This window comes from Hemitrygon akajei, unplaced genomic scaffold, assembly GCF_048418815.1.
Source record: "Hemitrygon akajei unplaced genomic scaffold, sHemAka1.3 Scf000054, whole genome shotgun sequence".
In the NCBI taxonomy this organism is placed as follows: Eukaryota; Metazoa; Chordata; class Chondrichthyes; order Myliobatiformes; family Dasyatidae; genus Hemitrygon; species Hemitrygon akajei.
Window position 1 is genome coordinate 951819 of NW_027331940.1, and position 20901 is coordinate 972719.

At 43.1% G+C, this 20901-nt stretch overlaps 2 protein-coding genes across 2 annotated transcripts in view; one reads left to right on the forward strand and one right to left on the reverse strand.

The window, feature by feature from the left end:
• The window catches only part of LOC140721365 (uncharacterized), a 310112-nt gene that overhangs the window by 49384 nt on the left and 239827 nt on the right, over positions 1-20901 (reverse strand). The window contains 1 exon segment of the mRNA XM_073036208.1: positions 5040-6134. Coding sequence (XP_072892309.1) covers positions 5040-6134 — 1095 coding nt within the window.
• The window catches only part of LOC140721385 (NACHT, LRR and PYD domains-containing protein 3-like), a 49444-nt gene continuing 46622 nt past the window's right edge, over positions 18080-20901 (forward strand). Inside the window, exon 1 of the mRNA XM_073036228.1 lies at positions 18080-18087. Coding sequence (XP_072892329.1) covers positions 18080-18087 — 8 coding nt within the window. The remainder of the gene's footprint in view (positions 18088-20901) is intronic.

The following is a 20901-nucleotide window of genomic DNA, read 5'->3' on the forward strand; positions in this document are numbered from 1 at the left end:
TTGAGATGGGAGAGACCGAGCATATAACAACTGTTGCCCAGGTACTTCACCAGTTGCAGCTTTATGGGAAAATGGCAAAGAGAAAACCACTGTTAGGGGGAAAAAAATAGAAATTTCAACTGGAGGTTGCTAGAAGGCATGCAGGAGACTCAGATGTCAGTTGGAAGAAGGTTCTGTGGTCTGATAAAACCAAAATTGAGCTTTTTGGCCATCAAACTAAATGCTCCTGTATGTTTGGCAAAAGCCAAACACAGTACATCATCAAAAACACACCATCCCAACTGTGAAGCATGGTGGTGGCTGCATCAAGCTGTGGGGATGCTTCACTGCACCAGAATCCCATAATCAGTGCAAAATCTAACTCTACCATCAGGTTTGGGCACAATAACGCAGGGTGAGCTCCAAACTGATGCTGCAGGACTAATAATACCATTTTCAGCATCTATTCCATTCCTTGCTCAGCCAATTTACACTTTTCGACGTTCATGCAATATGGGTGTTGTTTAATCGGTTTGGCTTGACCAATATCTACATCATGTACTGCAACCGTGGTTTGCTTGGGAACATCGGAAAATAAATCTTTAAACTTCAGAATTAATTCCTTCAGCTGTTGTTGCTTTGGCTGCAGATGAGCCAACTTGTTAACAATGTTTTCTGGAACAACCGAATTCATTAGCCTAACTGGGACCACATCTGGTTTGTGAAAATTCTCAGACGAGTCAATTATTTCATTCTCAGGGTTGCCAGATTCATATGTTTTGACAACAACACTCACAGATGGTGCCTGCTTGTCAAAATAAGGCTTTATTATATTTATGTGTACCACCTGTGTTAGCTTACGTTGGTCGGGTGTTTTAATAACATTATTCAGATCATTAATTTGAGAGACTATTTCATGCGGTCTATTGAACTTCGCCTGAAGTGGATTCATCAATATTGGAGATAAGGCAAGCACCTTATCTCGCACCTGGTATTTTCTTTCTCAAGCCCACTTATCAAACCAACACTTCATTTTGTTTTGAGAAATCTTTAAGTTTTGTCTCACTAGACAAGTCTGTAGATTTGGTGTAGTTTATTCTTGAACTTCTAAACAAAGTCTAACAAGTTAACAAGTACATCCCCATCAATCCACTGATCCTTTAACAAGGTCAAAGGTCCCCTCACTCTATGACCAAATACAAGTTCAAATTGACTAAAGACCAGTGATTCCTGTACCGACTCTCTTACTCCAAACAAAAGCAAATTTATTCCTTCATCCCAGTCTTTTCCATTTTCAACACAGTATGTCTGAGTCATTGTTTTGAGAGCAGAATGATATCTTCCTAAAGCCCCTTGTGATTCCGGATGGTACACAGACGATGTAATTTGTTTCGCTCCCAGTTCATAAACTACCTGCTGGAATAATCCAGTTGTAACATTACTTCCTTGATCAGACTGGATTTCTTTAGGCAAACCAGATAAAGTAAAGAACTTGGTAAAAGCCTTCGCCAGTTTTAGCTTTAACATTTCTGAGAGGTATTGCCTCTAGGAATCTGGATGCAGTACACACAATAGTTAGCAGATACTGATGGCCAGCTTTAGTCTTTGGCAATGGGCCAGCACAATCCACTATAAATGTTAAAAAGGGTTCACCGAATGCAGGTATAGGCCAGAGTGGGGCTACTGGCGTGACCTGATTCGGTTTACCCTCAACTTGACAAGTGTGACAGGTTCTGCAAAAGGTCACAGCATCTTACCTCAAATTAGGCCAGTAGAATTATTTCATAATCCTGTTTACAGTTTTATTCACTCCAAAATGTCGACCTAATGGCATACTGTGGGCCAAAGTTAAAATTTCAGCCCTATAACTTTAGGAACTACAACTTGGTGAAAAATTTCCCATTTCTCACTCGCTGGTATAGCAGGTGACCTCCACTTCCTCATTATCACTCCATCCTTGAGATAATACCCTACTGGCACTTTCTTAATCTCATCATTTCAGAGAGTTGTTTCCTTTAAAGCTTCAATGTCAGCGTCTTGGTTCTGTTCTGCTATAAACTCCTTCCTACACAGGGATAAATCTTTCTCATCAGACTTATGACCTGAATCCTGTTGAAACAATGAAGGCAGAAAAGTCCCTGACAAGTCATCATAACCTGAATCCCAATTTTGGCTATCAGGGGTATCAGAGTCATGCTGCACAGAACCGTCTGCGTCGGCAGACTTTTTAGCCATACTTCGAGTTACTGGGCAGGAAGGATAAATGTTAAAATCCATCTGTGGGTCGTCCGTGGTTGACTTAGTTGTCAACAGCACTGTAAGAACAACTTCACCATCTGCCAGGTCATTCCCTAACAGCAAACTAACATCTTCCAATGGTAAACTGGAGTATAATCCAATTTTAACAGGTCCCAAAACCAACCCTGACAGTAAAGTTACCTTGTACAACGGCACAGAAACCATGCCATCCCCAATGCCTTTAATAAGATTTACCTCACCAGTGTTAGTCTCATCACCAAACTTTAGAACGCTGTCTAATATAAGTGACTGAGTAACCCCAGTAACTCGAAGAATTTTCACTGGTACCGGGGTTGACCCTTCCTTTACTAATACAAACCCATCTGACATAAAATGATCAAAAGCCTTCTTAATTCGGTCAGAACTCTCAGTCCATAACTGAGCCTCAACAGAATGTTCAGAACCCTGTGGGTTTACTGGTGCTTCAACATGCTGAACACAGGCATTCGGGACTGCCTCCTTTTCCTTTTTCTTATTCAGGACAGAACAATTAGCCATCATATGACCAGCTTTCTTACAATAGTAACAGGTATGACCAGAAAATTTCTCCTTCAACTGCTTCCCTTCATCCTTACTCTTGTCACTAGTCCCAGCTGTAATTTCTGGTTTACCCTGGTGATCCCTGGCACTCTTTTGGAAGCTCTTATTCTGGGTAAACTTAACCTTGTGAGTTAAAGCAAACTCATCTGCTAATCTAGCAGACTCCTGCAAAGTGGCAGCATCCTTTTCATCTAAATACGTCTTTATGTCATCAGGAGCACACCTTTTGAATTCTTCAATTAAAACTAACTCTTCCAAGCTATTAAAATCATCATATATTTATCATCATCATATATGTGCACCAGCGATCAAAACACACAGATCTCTCATAAGCAAATTACATATGTCCGGTTCACAGATTTCCTCAAACTTCTGAACTTTTGCCTGTATGATTCTGGGACCAACTCATAAGCTTTGAGCACAGCCTGTTTCACTAGGACATAATCATCTGCTTAATCAACTGACAAAACAGAATAGGCTTGCTAAGCCTCCCCCTTAATTACACTTTGTAAGAGAATAGGCCAACCCTCTTTTGGCCACTTTAAATTCTTAGCAACCTTCTCAAAATGCTGGAAGTATTTATCAACCTCTGTCTCATCAAATGGAGGTACCAATTTAATTTCCTGACTGGCCTCAAACTTATCACCAGAGTCTAACGCTAGACCCCTTTGCTGCAACCACTCTATCTTTTCCAGCTCGAATAGCCTCTGTTTTTCTGCCTCCTCTCTGATTTTCTGCCTCTATGGCCTCAAACTGCCTCTGCCTTTCCGCAGCCTCCATCTTTAATTTTTCTCACTCATACTGGAGCTCAAGCTCACTAGGTTTACTTTCAGGAAACACTTCCAACTCCTCCACTTTAAACACACTCTCAGATATATAATGTTCAGCTGTTATCCTCTGCAACTGTGCCCTCCTCATTGCCAATTTCAAAATAGAAAGTTTTAACCTTCTAGCAAGACTCAACAACTCAATCCATCTGGAATTCTCTAATGCCTCAGAGGTTGCCGCTTCCAAACAATAATCAGCATCTGCTGCTGATTTTCCACACACAAATCAATCAAAAGGGACTTCCCCAATGAAATCAATAATTAATGACTACGCCCCCATAGCTGTTCATATCCCGGATGCAGGCCCCAATTTTGTTATGAATCGTAAAACTTCAGAAACGAATCAGCACCAATAGACTACACCTGGAACAACACACACAAAATGCTGGTGGAACACAGCAGGCCAGGCAGCATCTATAAGGAGAAGCACTGTCGACGTTTCAGGCCGAGACCCTTCGTCAGGACTGCCTGAGACTGCCTGACGAAGGGTCTCGGCCTGAAACGTTGACAGGGTTTCTCCTTATAGATGCTGCCTGGCCTGCTGTGTTCCACCAGCATTTTGTGTGTGATTGAATTTCAAGCATCTGCAGATTTCCTCATGGAGACTACACCTGGAGTCTGTTTTTGATGTTAAAACTACCTTTATTAGAATCTACTTATAATATAGTAACTTAAGCAAGATAAACAAAAGTTAACAGTGTTATGTGTATATACGTGTGTAAATATAAATCCAAAACTATTGAGCTTGGGGGAAACAAGGTCTGGAGTCTTGAGATGGTAAATTATGAAAGTTCAGTTCAACCACAGAACAGGTGATGAGAGAGATATTTGTAATCCAGGGTAAATGTCAAGGGAAGGCAATTATGTTGAATTCCACAGGTTCCATGGTGGTAAAACAAGAGAACAGTCACTTAGATTTTATCTGTCATCCTTCCAAATCCACATACTAATTATCACCCAAAGTGACTTGTCACAAGGCGTATCGTCTTCAAATGAATTACCACACCACACCCAGGCAAGGGTTAACACATCAGTGGTCTTCATAGGATACCCCAAATCAGATCCACTCCTATCGATTAAACGAGGTGACAACCATACATTCGATGTACGCTGAATCGATAATTAACCCACACTTGTGGGCATAGGAAAATTCCAAACAGTGACCCTTGGCACCTATTTCCCTTGTTTCGATCCTTCCATTTTTCCTCATTCATCTCCGTCTGACTCTGACTGTCTGTGTCCTCAGTCAAAACTAAACAAGCTGGGAGTGATGTAAACAAGCTGCAAGTCAGACTGATTCAGCTTATTAATCTCTCTCTCTTAAAATGACAGTCCACAGCAAACAAAACCTAGGGATTCATAACAGCTGACTGGTGTGCCAGTAGTTGGGATGACTGAGTGAATCCTTTCCCGCATTCTCAGCAGGTAAATGGCTCCTCTCCAGTGTGAACTCGCTGATGTTCCAGAAGGTGGGATGACAGAGTGAACCGTTTCCCACATTCTGTGCAATTGAACGGCTTCTCACCGGTGTGAACACGCTCATGTCTCAGTAGGGTGGAAGATTGAGTGAATCTCTTCCCACATTCTGAGCAGGTGAACAGCTTCTTCCCAGTGTGAATTTGTTGATGACTCTGTAGTGTGAAAGAGCGAGTGAATCTCTTCCCACATTCTGAGCAGGTGAACGGCCTCTCTCCAGTGTGAACTCGCTGATGACTCTGTAGGTGGGATGACTGAGTAAATCTCTTCCCACATTCTGAACAGGTGAATGGCTTCTCCCCATTGTGAACTCGCTGATGTCTCTGTAGGTGGAATGACTGAGTAAATCTCTTCCCACATTCTGAACAGGTGAATGGCTTCTCCCCAGTGTGAACTCGCTGGTGTCTCTGTAGGGTGGATGGATCAGTGAATCTCTTCCCACATTCTGAACAGGTAAATGGCTTCTCCCCAGTGTGAACTCGCTGATGACTCAGTAGTTGGCATGACTCAGTGAATCTCTTCCCACATTCTGAGCAGATGAACGGCTTCTCCCCAGTGTGAGCTCGCTGGTGTCTCTGTAGGCTGGATGAATGAGTGAATCTCTCCCCACAGACTGAGCAGGTGAACGGCCTCTCCCCAGTGTGAACTCGCTGATGACTCTGTAGTTGGGATGACTGAGTAAATCTCTTCCCACATTCTGAACAGGTGAACGGCTTCTCCCCAGTGTGAAGTCGCTGATGACTCTGTAGTTGGGATGACTCAGTGAATCCCTTCCCACAGACTGAGCAGGTGAATGGCTTCTCCCCAGTGTGAACTCGCTGATGACTCTGTAGTTGGGATGACTGAGTGAATCCCTTCCCACATTCTGAGCAGATGAACGGCTTCTCCCCAGTGTGAACTCGCTGATGTCTCTGTAGGTGGGATAACCGAGTGAATCCTTTCCCACAGTCTGAGCAGATGAATGGCCTCTCCCCAGTGTGAACTCGCTGGTGAGCCATTAGGTCAGATGACTGAGTGAATCCTTTCCCAGAAATTCAGCAGATGACCAGCCTCTGCCTGGTGTGGTGTGATCTGACTGGTGTGTCCACAGGTGGGAAGACCGACTGAACCCCTTCTCACACACAGAACAGATGAATGGCCTTGCCCAGTGTGAACTTGCTGATGTACCTTCAATCGTGATAACCGAGTGAATCCATTCCCACTGTCTGAGCAGGTGAACAGCCTTTCTCCTGTGTAAAATTACAGGCTTGCTATTTGGTCAAATGACCAATTGAATCCCTCTCCACAGTCTGAGCAGGAAGAATGGTCGATTGAATCTCTTGCTCCACTTCTTAAATATCCAGACAGAGACAGCAAAACTGGCGTGCCGTGTTTGAGATTCCCGGCGACAAATCCCTTCTCATTTTTATCCTGTGAAAAGATTTACAAAATCCATCAATGGGTTTAGGACAACATTTCAGATGAGATTACTTTAGTTACCAAGTTTTGATCTGGTATCACACTGTTACAGTGAGGTTCAACAAAAGTTGGACAGAGAAATCATCTCCTGACTGGGCAGAGTGCTGGTATCTGGAATGACCATCAATTCTCTGATGCTCTTCCTGTCTCTATAAGAATGGGGCATTTCTGCCGTCTCCAATCTGTGCCTTAGCTCAGTTTGACTCTCTCCATTGGTATTATTCCCTGTTCCTGCTGAGCTGCATGGGTGCCTGGCCCCATAGTAACTGAAACAGTCTCACGCAAATTGTCTTTGTGGATGTGCATCTGGGATTTTCTTTTATGTATTATTAACTGAAAGTGCTACAGTTTTAACACCATATAAAAAAAATTCCTGCTAAAATGAATGGTTGGTCCGCACAGCTGTTAAAAGGGGTTAGAGTGAATTTTTGTAATATTTCAGGTTCTTGTAGAAAAGTACAACACAGAAACAGGTCCTTTGGGTCATCTAGTCTTGTGCTGAACTATTTAAACTGCCACTCCCACACCCCTACCATCCAGGTACCTACACGAGCCTCTTAAATGTTGAAATCGAGCTCGCATGTACCACTCGGGATGGCTGCTCATTCCACAGCCGGATAACCGTCTGTGTGAAGAAGTTTCCCCTCATGTTCCCCTTAACATTTCACCTTTCACCCTTAACCCCTGGCCACTGGTTGAAGTCCCACCCACAGAGGCGGGCTCTGTCGTGGGCAAAGTACTAGAGAGTTTAACATCGGTAGCTGAACGAAGGGCGCTGAGTAGGCTACGGTCAATTATGGAAAACCCTGAACATCCTCTACATAACACCATCCAGAGACAGAGAAGCAGTTTCAGCGACAGGTTACTATCGATGCAATGCTCCTCAGACAGGATGAAGAGGTCAATACTCCCCAATGCCATTAGGCTTTACAATTCAACCAGGACTTAAGAACTTTTTAAAAGCTATTATTAATGCTTTTTGAGATAGTGATTTAGATGCATATCATATTTTTACTGAGTTAAGTATTGTATGTAATTAGTTTTTGCTACAACAAGTGTATGGGACATTGGAAAAAAGGTTGAATTTCCCCATGGGGATGAATAAAGTATCTATCTATCTATCTCAGTGGAGAAAGCCAGCTTGCATTTACACTATCTATGCCGCTCTATCACAATCAAATCTCCCCTCAATCTGCTACATTCCAAGGAATAAAGTCCCGACCTGTTCAATCTTTCCTTATAACCCAAGTCCTCCAAACTTGGCAACATCATTGTGAATTTTCTCTGAAATCTCTGAATCTCTTTTAAATCTTTCCTGTAGGTAGGTGACCAAAGCATCACACAATACTCCAAATTAGGCCTCTTTTACAAGTCAACATAATATCCATCTATTGTCAGTATTTGGTTCATGAAAGCCAATGGGCTAAAATCTTTTTTTTCCATCACTATCTAACTGTGATACCACTTTCAGTGAATTAAGGACTTGTATTCCCAGGTCCCTTTCTTCCACAACACTCCTCTGTGCCCGACCAGTCACTGTGAAAGACCTCCCTTGGTAGGTCATACCGAAGTGCAACAACTCACACTGGTCTGCATTAAATTCCATTTTCCATTTCTAAAACCATTTTCCCAGTGGGTCCAGGTCACACTGCAAGCCATGATAGTCTTCCTCACTGACCACTACACCACCAGTCTTGGTGGTCATGAATCTGCTAATCCAGTTAACCACACTATCATCCAGATTACTGATATAGATGACAAACAACAACAGATCCAGCACTGATCCCTGTGGCAACCACTAGTCACAGGTTCCAGTCAGAGAGGCAACCATCTGCTACCACACTCTGGCTTCTCCCAAAGACAGTGTCTCATCCAATTTACTATCTCATCTTGAATGCTGAGTGACTGAACCCTCTTGACCAACCTCCCATATGAGACTATGTCAAGTGCCTTGCTAAAGTCCATGTAGACAACATCCACTGGCTTGTCTTCATCCACTTCCCTGATAACTTCCTCGAGAGACTCTGTGAGACTGGTTAGACATGACCTACCATGCACAAAGTCATGCTGTCTATCCTTAATCAGTCCATATCTATCCAAATACTTATATATCCGGTTCCTGCACATACATTCCAGTAACTTTCCCACTATTCACTACTAGTCACCACTCCGTGGGTTTGGAGATTTCCCTTGAATTTCATAGAATCATAGAAATCTATAGCACATTACAGACCCATTGGCCCACAGTGCTGTGCCGACTATGTAACTTACTCTAGAAACTGCCTGGAGTTTCCCTAGCACATAGCCCTCTATTTTTCTGAGCTCCATGTAACTATCTAAGAGAGTGTTAAAAGTCCCTGTTGTATCTGCCTCGACAACCACTGCTGGCAGTGCATTCGACACATCCAACACTCTCTTTGTAAAAAACCTACCCCTGACATCCCCTCGGCATATATTTCCAAGCAGCTTACAACTCTGCCCCCTCCTGTTAGCCATGTTAACGCTGGGAAAAAATCCTCTGGCTATCCACACACTCAATGCCCCTCATCATCTTAAACACCTAAACAAGGCTCTAAACATAAACAAGGAAATTATACATTGCTTTGAGGATTTGTTAGAAGTAAACAAAATTATGAGGGTATAGATAGGGTAAATGCAAGCAGCTTTTTCCACTGAGGTTGGGTGGGACGACAACCAGAGGTCATGGGTAAGTGGGGAAGGTGAAAATTTAATGGGAACATTTGGAAAAGTTCTTTGCTGAAATGGTCGTGAGAGTGTAGAATGAGATGTCAGCACTAGTGGTGAATATGAGCTCGATTTCACCATTAAGAGAAGTTTGACAGGTACCTGGATGGTAGGGGTATGGAGGGTGATGATCCTGGTGCAGGTAGTTGCATTAGAGAGCTTAAATGTTTTTGTGGCATTGACTAAATGGGCCAAATAGCCTGTTTCTCCACTGAACTTCTCCATGTTTCTGTGACAGAGAAGCTGGCCAAACTTGTTTGGAAGGGAAAAGGTAGGAGTGACAACGGAGCAGCAATGGCTGGAGTTTCTGGGAGCAATTCGAGAGCTGAGCGATCGATACATCCCAAAGACGTGGAAGCATTGGAAAGGCAGCAGGGCACAACCGTGGGTTAAATGAGAATCCAAAACCAACATAAAATCAGAGGAGAGGGCAAACAAAAGAGCAAAAGACCATTCGGAAGCTTTTAGAATCCAACAGAAGACAACTAAAGGAAAGTCAGATGAGTTCGGGAGTGGAATTATGAAATGGTTGTCATTAATGAGTTTTGGTTGCACCCAACAGTTTTAGAGGAACGAGATATCCAGGGCCTCAATATCTCTTGAAAACCAAGATTCCCTGCAAGAGTTACCATTCAACTTTTATTTTGTCAGACACATACAAACTGTACACCCTTAAAATTTCACTTCTGAAGAACTCCCACTTACCAAGTACTCCTTTGTTAAAAAACATCCTGTCCCAATTAACGCTTGTCAAATCCTTGCAAATATCATAAAAATTGGCCTTTCTCCAATTTAGAATCTCAAGAGAGGTCCAGGCCTCTGTTTTTCTGTATTTACTTGGAATCTCATGATCAGTAGATACAAAGTGTTCCCATACACTAATTTCTATCACTAGCCCTAGATCACTTCCCAATAGCTTATTGCACACTTCTACATCGGGAATTTTACGTACTGATTAAGGTAGATTTGATAAGCTCTACCCCATCTAGTCCTTTTACAGCCTAGGAGTCCAGTCAATAAATGGAAAGTTAAAATCACTCACTTTATCAACCTTTGTTTCTTGGCATATCTTGGCAAATCTCCTACAGATTTGTTCCTTGAAATCCCTCAGACTGTTGGGCGCAAGCAAGTCCAAGTAATGGCTACAATATCATAATTTCATGCCCTGAGGTCTGAACAACATCTGTTTGGTGTCAAAAAAACAACCTTGCCCTCAATGTCACTGAAAGAAAGGAGCTGGCTGTGGACTACAGGAGAAATGGAGACAGGCTGACCCAGGATCTGGGGTTGAGAGGGTGAACAGCTTTAAGTTCCCTGGCATACACAACACCGAGGATCTCACCTGGTCTGTACATACTGGCTGTGTGGTGAAAAAGGTACAACAGCACCACTTTCACCGCAGGCGGTTCAGGAAGTTTGGGATGGGGCCCCAAATACTAACAACTTTCTACAGGGGCACAATTGAGAGCATCCTGACTGGCTGCATCACTGTCTGGTATGGGTGCTGTACTTCACTCAGTTGCAGGACTCTGCAGAGAGTGGTGCGGACAGCCCAGCGCATATGTAGATGTGAACTTCCCACTATTCAGGACATTGACAAAAACAGATGTGTAAAAAGGGCCACTGTGTAAAAAGGATCATTGGGGACCAGAGTCACCCCAACCACAAACTGTTCCAGCTGCTACCATCTGGGAAACGGTACCACAGCCTGAAAGCCCGGACCAACAGGCCCAGGGACAGCTTCTTCCACCAGGCCCTCTGATAGATTAATTCATGCTGATACAATTGTACTTTTATTTATCCTGACTGTCCTGTTGTACATACTATTTATTATAAACTATTATAAATTTCACATTGCACATTTAGACAGAGACATAACATAAAGATTTCTACAACTCATGTATATGAAGGATGTATGTAATAAAGTCAATTCAATTCAATTCACCCTCTCCACTATCTGTTCTGTCATTCTGGCTGCAATCCTCCCTGCAACTTTAGTTTAACCACCCACCCCACAGGGGAGAACAGGCAAACCTTGCCACTAGGATATTAGTCCCTTTCTAGTTCTGTTCTCCTAACTAACAAATCCCCTATCACCCCCTTTGACTTTCCTCTGCCAGGTAATTCCTCCCAACAGTTTCTAAAATGGTCCACCTGTTGTTGTGTGGGATAGCAACAAGAGTACTCTGCAATGGCTATTTAACCCCATTCTCCTTCCTGACTCTCACCCAGTTTCCAGTGTCCTGCACCTTGGGTGCAACTCACCTCTCTGCACGTCATACCTATCACACCCTCCGACGCTTGGATGATGCAGAATTCATCCATTACCAGCTCCAACTCCTTAAAGTGCAGCTGATATACACCTTCTACGTGAGGGCATCAGGGACACTGGAGGTCTCCTCGCCTTCCCACCAGTGTCCCCTCTAATTTGTAATGACCAGTGTGTGCAAAAATCTTGTGCTGTACAATTTTTACCCAGTGACAACAACATGTGCAAACTGAATTTTATATAGACAGATATTCATTTCAGATCACTGTCAGTAAGAACTTTAATCTCCTCTGGGCTTGATTGAGTTCATCTGCACTCTCATACAACCTATGTAACAGGTTAATGAAGGATTTACTTGCCACAGCTTTTGCAAACCACCTCTTTGTGATTTTCTTGCTAAATGATGCTTTAAATTTCAGATTTCCAAACATCAGTCCACTTCTTCCCACTTGAAAATTCTCCAGCAACTCTTGCATCACCATAATACACACAGTATTGTACATAAATATTTCCCCTGAAGTCTCACCCAGGTGACTGACGGTGGTGAACTCAGTGATGGTAATGCCAATGAATATGAAGGGAAGGGCAGTAGTCTGTCTCACTGGAGTCTGGCACATTTGTGATGTGAAAGCTACTTGTTGGCCAGGGCAAAGGTGTTTCATATCATTATGTAGCCAGACAGAATTGGTGGAAGCATGTTCTCACTGGTAGAAAAGTGCAGACCGAGAGGAGGTAGAACAAGCAACACACACAAAATGCTGGAGGAACTCAGCAGGCCAGGCAGCATCTATGGAAGAGAGTACTAATGCTGAATTCCTCCAGCAATTTGTGTAGCTTGGATTTCCAGCATCTGCCGATTTCCTCTTTGTGATTGGAGGTAGAACAAAGATGATTTTCTCAACTGGTGATGTAAAAGATTTTAGAGCCATAGAATAGAACACTACAGCACAGTACAGGCCCTTCAGTCCTCCATGTTGTGCCGACCCATATAAACCTTAAAAAGAAAGAACTAAACCCACACTACCCTGTAACCCTCCATTTTCTTTCATTCATGTGCCTGTCCAAGAGGCTATTAAATACCCCTAATGTTTTAGCCTCCACCACCACCCCTGGCAAGTCATTCCAGGCGCTCACAAACCTCTGTGTAAAAAAAACCTTACCCCTGATGTCTCCCCTAAACTTCCCTCCCTTAATTTTATACATATGCCCTCTGGTGTTTGCTATTGGTGCCCTGGGAAACAGGTACTGACTAACCACCCTGTCTATGCCTCTCATAATCTTTTAGACCTCGATCAAGTTCTAGACCTTCCATATAATTTCACGTTTCATAAAGATTGAAACAGAATAGTCTGAAACACACCGTTCAAAAGTGCTGGCGTTCAATCCACTTGGTGCATTGACTCATAACATTTTTTGGGTGTATGTTTGTCAGAAACACATCCAACAGATTTCTCATCAGAAGTGCAGGTAAATTCTGGACCTGATTTCAAATGAACCACTGAGCGCTCTAAAAAAAAAGCTGCTGCAGAGGCCGATTTCTCCCTTGTGCTTTTATTTTTAGTGTGAACTATGTAACATTGATGGTGATTAATGATCATTACTTTCAGGCGACGGCCCTCCAAACCTGTGACTAACCACAGTAAAACTTAGTGAACCTGCCATGGTTGGGTCTTGGGTGTCGGACTAGCAGATTTTCTGTATTATTAGATGTTCTCCTATTAATACATCATACCTCACTTCCAAATCACTGTTTTTAGACATCACATTATAGAATGATGTGTTCCACATAACCGGCAATTTTAAAAGAAGCTCAGAAAATAAGGTCAAAGTAAGTTTCAAAGGCATCTGGGGAACAGAAACGTGCAAGTTTAAAGGGTGCAGAGATACCTGACTGACCTGCATCAGGTGTTGAGCTACCTAAAATGCATTCTTGAATGTATAATGTAGATTTAAAGCAATAATTTGATTTAAATTATTTTATTAAATACACATTATCTTGGATCTCTTAATCATAATTCACATTTAATGTAGGTTTAACCTTTCTGCATTTGGATAACTACAATTTTTGTTCTTTTCTTTCGAAAAATGCAGTCACATCATAACACTATTCAAACTTCAGACCAAAAGTCTTCTTTTTCCCCCTTTTATTTTTTCCCAGGGAAAAAATACTATAACCTTTTTGCTATTTAAAATTGGTAACATTTATCAATTCATGCTGTTGTTTAAAATTAAATTGCTTAACTCCCTGAAGCAAACTTGTAAGTTCACTAGCTAACAAAGAATTGAACAAAGAGGATTTTATATTTTACGCACAAAGCAGCATAATATCAATGCTCCTACATCATAAATTGGGAGACGAATGTACACATCCCAACCTTATTAGGTATTTGTACTCAATTTTTCCCACAGATGGTGAACTGCTAATCTTGACTGGTTCATCAGCCACAGCCCGGAGTAGATCTGAAGGGAGGTGGGGTGGTTCGTGTATTTGCGGCAGTGCTGGGAGGAAAAATCAGCATGAATGATGAATGTCTTTAATGTCCCTTCCTATAAAATGCTCTACAAATGTTTCACACTTATTTGACCTTGAGCTTTTTTTAAAAACCATTATTACACTTTAGTCAGGATTACTTAGAATTTCAAGATCTCTTTTCCAGCGAAAATAATAAGTGGGAAGGGGTATAATTTAAAGATCCTATATATTCAGTTTAATCTACCCCGTTCTAATGAAATGTTTATTCAGTTATTCATGCTATTGACAAGGCTCCGAAAAAAGCAAATGAAGACCAATAGGTGTGGTCCATTCTTACAACCAGTTCGATGGCATAATTTTAAACTCACTTCTCCATGTCTTCACATTTAGGAGCAGAATCACAAGAAGCGGTGGCAAATGACCAGGGAAAGCTTCACACAGAATAATTATTATAAAATTATTGTTGGCATGAAAGGAGATCATCAACCAGAACTATCCTTTCAATTCCAATCCTTTTCTCTTGCCCTGCATCACTGCAAAAATTCCCTCTCATTTCCTTTCCAATTCTATTTGAAAGTACCGTCTTAGTCTTCGACAGTACTGTCCTGTGGATATCCAGTAAGTGTGCTCTGGAAGTCCAATCCAAAGTAGAATCTTTGCTAATCTACAATGTTAGCACTGTACCTCACCATACTTTATGTCTGGTAATTTAGCCAAGATTCCTATTTTCTGATCACAGGAAAGACTAAGTGCTAATTTAAAACAAAGGCTAAGATTTAAACTTTCATCTTATGTGGATGATCATCTGATGTTATACTGCTTTTCTATACATATATATATATAAATAAATAGATAAAAAAATAAATAAGGAATGATAGATAAGTTTGTGGCCTAAGGTAGAAGGAGTCAATTTTAGAAAATCTAGCACATCTATTTTTCAACATAGTCCACTCCTACATTTACATACTTAGTCCAGCGCTCGTATAACATACGAATCTTGGACCTCCAGAAAGTGTCCACAGATGGGTGATTGATAAGTTTTGTTCCCTTTCTCCCAGTTCCTAATCCTTGCATTTAGATAGCTGGAGCTCAGCTCTGTCTGAGAGATCCATCGGTTCCCATTCCCTCATCAACCGGAAGCTCCCCGGGGCCCGTGTACGGATCGTGGGGCTGAGAGAGAAGGAAGAGGGCAGGACTGTCCCGGGATTGCTGGCCACGGTGTCAGAAATTCACAGGAATCGTCCCGAAGTCGGTGTTTAAGATAAAAACACGGAGAATCGTTCTTACCTGCAACCGACATTTTCAGTCTTCTGTGTACTGCGCGCATGCGTGAGACTCGGGAACGTCGTCAGCCTGACGCCTGCGCAGTTCATCAGTGCTTCAGCGCCTGATAAAAATTATTCGCGCAGGGCCTTATGGGTACTAACGGTGCCATTAAGCATTTCTTGCAGCACCTGTTCAAAGTCCATATCTCATTTTTTTCGGCTGTATAGAAAAAATCTGCAGCTGTTTTAACGCAGAAAGCGGCTCACATAAACAATGTACTCAATATCAACGTGTATCTAATGCCAAAGTAAAATGCAGATATAAAACACAGGAGATTCTGCAGTTGCTGGACATACAGAGACGCACACACACAAAATGCTGGAGGAGCTCTGCAGTTCAGGTAGCAACTAAGCAGCGGAGTACACAGTCTAGGCATGCTGAAGAGGCTCGGTCTAAAAGTTCTTTATTTATTCCTCTCCACAACTGTTGCCTGATCTTTTGATTTCCACCAGTATTTTGCAGAAACTAACCATCTTTTTTTTTCGGTCAACCAGTTTCCAAATTTTTCTGATCTTCCTTTTGTAGCCATATCCCGCTTATCTGTTTCTTCCTCCTCCTCCTCCTAAACTCTAGACCCTTTCTCTTTGGAGCCCCAAAGCCCTGACTCAGTCTGGCAACTCTTTGATTTCTGATTCTGCACCATCGAAGTTTCACTCGCTAGTCTGCTGTCAGACATTAGAGGTGCATTGTGTGACGAGACCGCAGATTCGTTTACTGTGAGTGTCGCTTTAAGTGCCTGAGTGAGGCGGGGTTGTGACGTCAGACACAAGCTGCGGCAGAGACAGAGAGACAGAGGGGAGAGGAGAGAGGGAGAAGAGGGAGGGGAGGGAGAGAAATAGAGGGAGAGGAAGAGAGAAAGAGTGAGAGATACTTCAGCTTGTCACTGCTATGCCCAAAAGATTGGGTTGATCATCGGCACGCAGTGCACAACGGATGAGTGACTGTCACTTCGTATCATCCATAAGTGTGGATTTGCTGGAGTATCCTGTGGTATCACTTTTGTTGGCCCTTACCCGGAATCGGGGTGTTCTGTGGTAACCACTTGAAGTCGATATTCCTGTGACTGTCACCTGGTGACATTTCTAAGTGGATTTCGGAACTAATCGACGGATAAGATCTTCGGCGACTGTTATTTCGTTTACCCAGCGTGGAATGTGTGTGGAATTCTTCGTAATTGCCTTCTCTCTACATGTTCGTGTGGATTTACAAATCTCTCCTCTCACTCACTTATTCCGTGGATTTCTGAACTTTTCCACTTTACATCTGAAGACATTAAGCATTGTTTCCCAAGCTTGATAGTTTAGGAGCTATATATATGCACAACACTGTTAATTTCTGTTTATTTCGTTTGGTCTTTTATATTTGGAGCAGATACTACTGAAGAGAGTGGTTTTCACATCGAAACCAGACTCCGTTAGTGAACTATTACTGCTGGTACGTAACAATTGCAACAACCCAGCTGTCTGAGGCACAATCCTTTAAAATTGGTGAAAATGACCCAAAACGTTGAAAAGAGCGGGGAAGAAGGAGTTTAACCAACTTCGTCCGGAGCCCTGAACAACGTCAAAACCACAGTGCGCTCATCGTCTTATTCAGCCCGGAGAAAATCATGCAGGGAATTCATGCAGGTGTATAAGATGATGAGAGGCATTGGTCGTGTGGGTAGTCAGAGGCTTTTTCCCAGGGCTGAAATGGCTAACACGAGGGGGAATAGGTTTAAGCTGCTTGGAAGTAGGCACAGGGGAGATGTCAGAGCTAAGTTTTTATAAGCAAAGAGTGGTGTGTGTGTGGAATGCACTGCCAGTGACGGTGGTAGAGGCGGATACAAAAGGGTCTTTTAAGAGACTCTTAGATAGGTACATGGAGCTTAGGAAAATAGGTGGCTATGCGGTAGGGTAATTCTAAGCAGTTTCTAGAGTAAGTTACATGGTCGGCACAACATTGTGGGCCAAAGCATCGGTAATATGTTGTAGATTTCTATGATGCTATGAAATTCAAGGGAGGTCTCATATCCCACGGAGTGGTGACTAGTTGGAACCTGTCATCTCAGGGAGAGTGAGAGGGGAATGGCAGGTATAGATTTTGATATACTGATACGGAAAATTAACATGGGCAGGGACCAGATGGGCCGAGTGGCCTCTCTAGTGTACATTGTGAGTGTGGTAGAGACAGTAAGTACCTGAGACACGGGATTTGACACAGAAGTGATTTATCTTTCACAGATCCACAATATTAAACACCTGTCTAGTTTAAGGCTAACATCAGCAGAACAGACTCCTCCAATGCTCAGTGACCAGGGTTCAGTCCTAGGTGCGATGAGCAGCCGCAAGAACTGCAGAATCTGACAGTAACAGTCCCTCATGAACCCGCAGCTGCCTTCAGTCACCGTGATGGTTAAACATTTAACACGGAGCTGATTTGAACTTCCTCCCTGATGTGAAGTTGCTGGTGTTGCAGCAGCTGGGATGATTGAGTAAAACTCTTTGCTCACTCCGGACAGAAATGTGGCCTCTATTTATTGTGAACTCACCGGAGCATCACAAGGTTGGTTAACGGAATGAGTCTCTTCGCACACACGGAGCAGGTGAACGGCCGCTTCCCAGTGCGAAGCTGTTCGTGTATCTGCGATGGCTGACTGAATCCCTTCCAAAATGAGAGCCAGTGAATGACGTCCCACTGCTAATCGTCATGGCGATGTATCCAATCAGGTCACGGAGATGGACACGTGCTCGGGCTCTCCTTGTAGCGAGTGGGACGCTGTCTTCTCCAACATCTCCGCCTCCACATTCAAGGATCGGCGGCATTCAAGCGCTGGTGAACTGACAGATACAGCGGAACTAACGTGCTGTTGTGTTTGTGATTCCCATACACAAATCCTTTGATTTTCCTACACAGCTAAACGTTTACAAAGCAAGTCAGTGGGTGAAGGGCAACATTTCAACTGAAATAATTTTAACCTGATTAAAACACTGTCACATTTCAAAACAATTTAGAGGAACAAGATTTCATCTTCTAACTGGTCACAGTTCCGGCATCAGGCACAATATCAAACTCTCCGCTTCCCTCTCTGTATCAAAATGGATCATTCCTCCCCTTCATCAGTCTGTGACTTGGCTCAGTTTGTCTGTCTCCTTCGCATTCTGAGCATGCGCCACACACCCACTGAGATCACATTTTATTTACACGGCTGTGACTAGAGACTTTCTGATTATTATGTCCCTCCCGGCATTTGACGGTGGTAAACTCAGAGTCAGCAATGGTATTGAACATCGGGAGTAGGTGATTAGGCTTTTTCGTTGGAGCTCGATAAACTGACGGTAGTTTGTGTCTGGATGAGTAGGTCGTTTTCAGACTGGAAGGAGGTGGCGTTTGGAGTAACGCAGAAATCAGTCCCTGACCACAGTTGTTCACAGTTTAATATCCTGGCGGAGGCAGCGAGATGTGAGATGTCCCAGTCTGCTGGTGACGCAGAAAGAGTTGAGTTGGGGGAGGGGAGGCTATTCACATGCAATTTCGTAGCTTTGCAATCAGTACATAGTGCACTGTGGGGCTGCAGTGGCGGGTTCCAATCTGCTAATTAGATTTGCTGACGACACTACATTGATCCGCCGGATCCCAAATAATAACGAGGCAGCCTACAGAGAAGAAGTCATCACCCCGACACAGTGGGGTCAAGAAAACAACCTCTCCCTCATTGTGACAAAAAGAAAGGAGCTGGTTGTGGATTACAGGAGGAATGGAGACAGGGAGCACATTCAACATTTCCAAGTCTGTTATTGACACAAAATGCACATTTTAATAGTGATCATGACACAATGTATTTTATATATCGTTAATGACATAAAACATATTTATAGATTGTTACTGACAGAGAATCATATAATTTGTGTTCCGTGTGTTATCTGAATGTACTTGCCTGTGATGCTGCCACAAGTCAGTGTTTCTCTGTCCCTGTACCTTCCCGTACTTGTGCACTTGGCAATAAATTCAACAGGACCTGAGAAATCTCAGTGAGATTTGATTAGTGATGATCATCTTGGCAGTTCGGTAGGTCGAATGTATGAGACAGTACACCGTTAAATGCAAAACCCTGAACAGTGTTGATGATCAGAGGGATCTTAGACTCCAGGTTCATCGCTTCCTGAGAGAGACTGCTCAGATTGATCAGGTGGTTAAGAAGACAAATGACATGGTTGTCTTTATTAGTTGAAGCACTGAGTTCAAAAGTTGGGAAGTTTTGTTGCAGCTGTTACGAGCCTGCGGTCGTTCTGTGACTGTTTCTTTAAGAGCGCCGGCGTGAGGAGGCGGGACTATGACGTCAGTCACAGGCTGACAGCGCTGACTGTGGACAGAACCATAAGAGAGAGAGAGCGATCTGCAGACAGGCAGTCTGCCAGTCTAAAGAGAGAGAGAGAGACTGGAAACGCTGATCGCTTCAGGTAGTTGCAGCTGAGGCTTGGAACTCTCCTATGCCCACAAGAGTGGGTTGATCATCGGTACACGGAACCACAACGAATGTGTGTGGCTGACACTTCGTATAATCCATAGGAGTGTTTGTGGAATATCTTGTGTTAATCCTTGCCTGGGTATGTTATGTGGTAACCCCTGGAAGAAGGTTTTCCTGTGACAGGTCACTTTCGCTGATAGCTCGTATGTGGACGGATTCACCGAATAAGAACTTCGTCGACGGTTATTTTGATGTAACAGCCTTTTCTCTACGTTTCACCCTAGATTACAAATATCTCTCTCCCATCATTTATTCCGTGGATTACTGAACTTTCCTACTTTACCATCTCAAGACTCTAAGCTTTGTTTCCTCAGGCTCGATAGTGTGGGAATTATATTTACACATATATACACCTAACACTGTTAACTTTCCTTTATTTAATTAAGTTACTATATTATAAGTAGATACTAATAAAGAGAGTGGTTTTAACATCAAAACCAGACTCCAATGTGAACTCTATTACTGCTGTTTCGTTTCTAAAACGTTACAGTTCGTAACACAGTTTTATAAAACTAGTTAGACCACATCTGGAGTGTTTCATACAGTTCTGGTCGCCCCCATTCTCGGAAGGATGTCGGGGCTTTGGAGAGGGCGCAGAAGAGGTTTACCAGGGCACTGCCTGGATTAGAGGGCATGAGCTATAACGAGAGGCTGAACAAACTTGTGTTGTTTTCTCCAGAGCGGCGCAGGCTGGGGTGAGACTGGATGGACGTTTATAAGATGAGGAGAGGAATAGATAGAGTGGACAGACGATATATTTTTCCCGGGGGTTGAAATGTCTAATACATTTAAGGTCAGATCAGTTGTGAGCGGCGTTTGCTTCTTTCCACAGAGTAATAGGCAGCTGGAGTCACTGTCTGGGGTGAGAGACCCTCCACCCGTCACGTGATCTCGCTTCCTGTTCACGTTGTTCCCCAGATCCGCAGCTCGACGTGTAAGAGTGGGCTCCCTCACCTCTGTCTCTCTCACCTTCAGCACACATACCCCACAGGGGTGTCTCCTT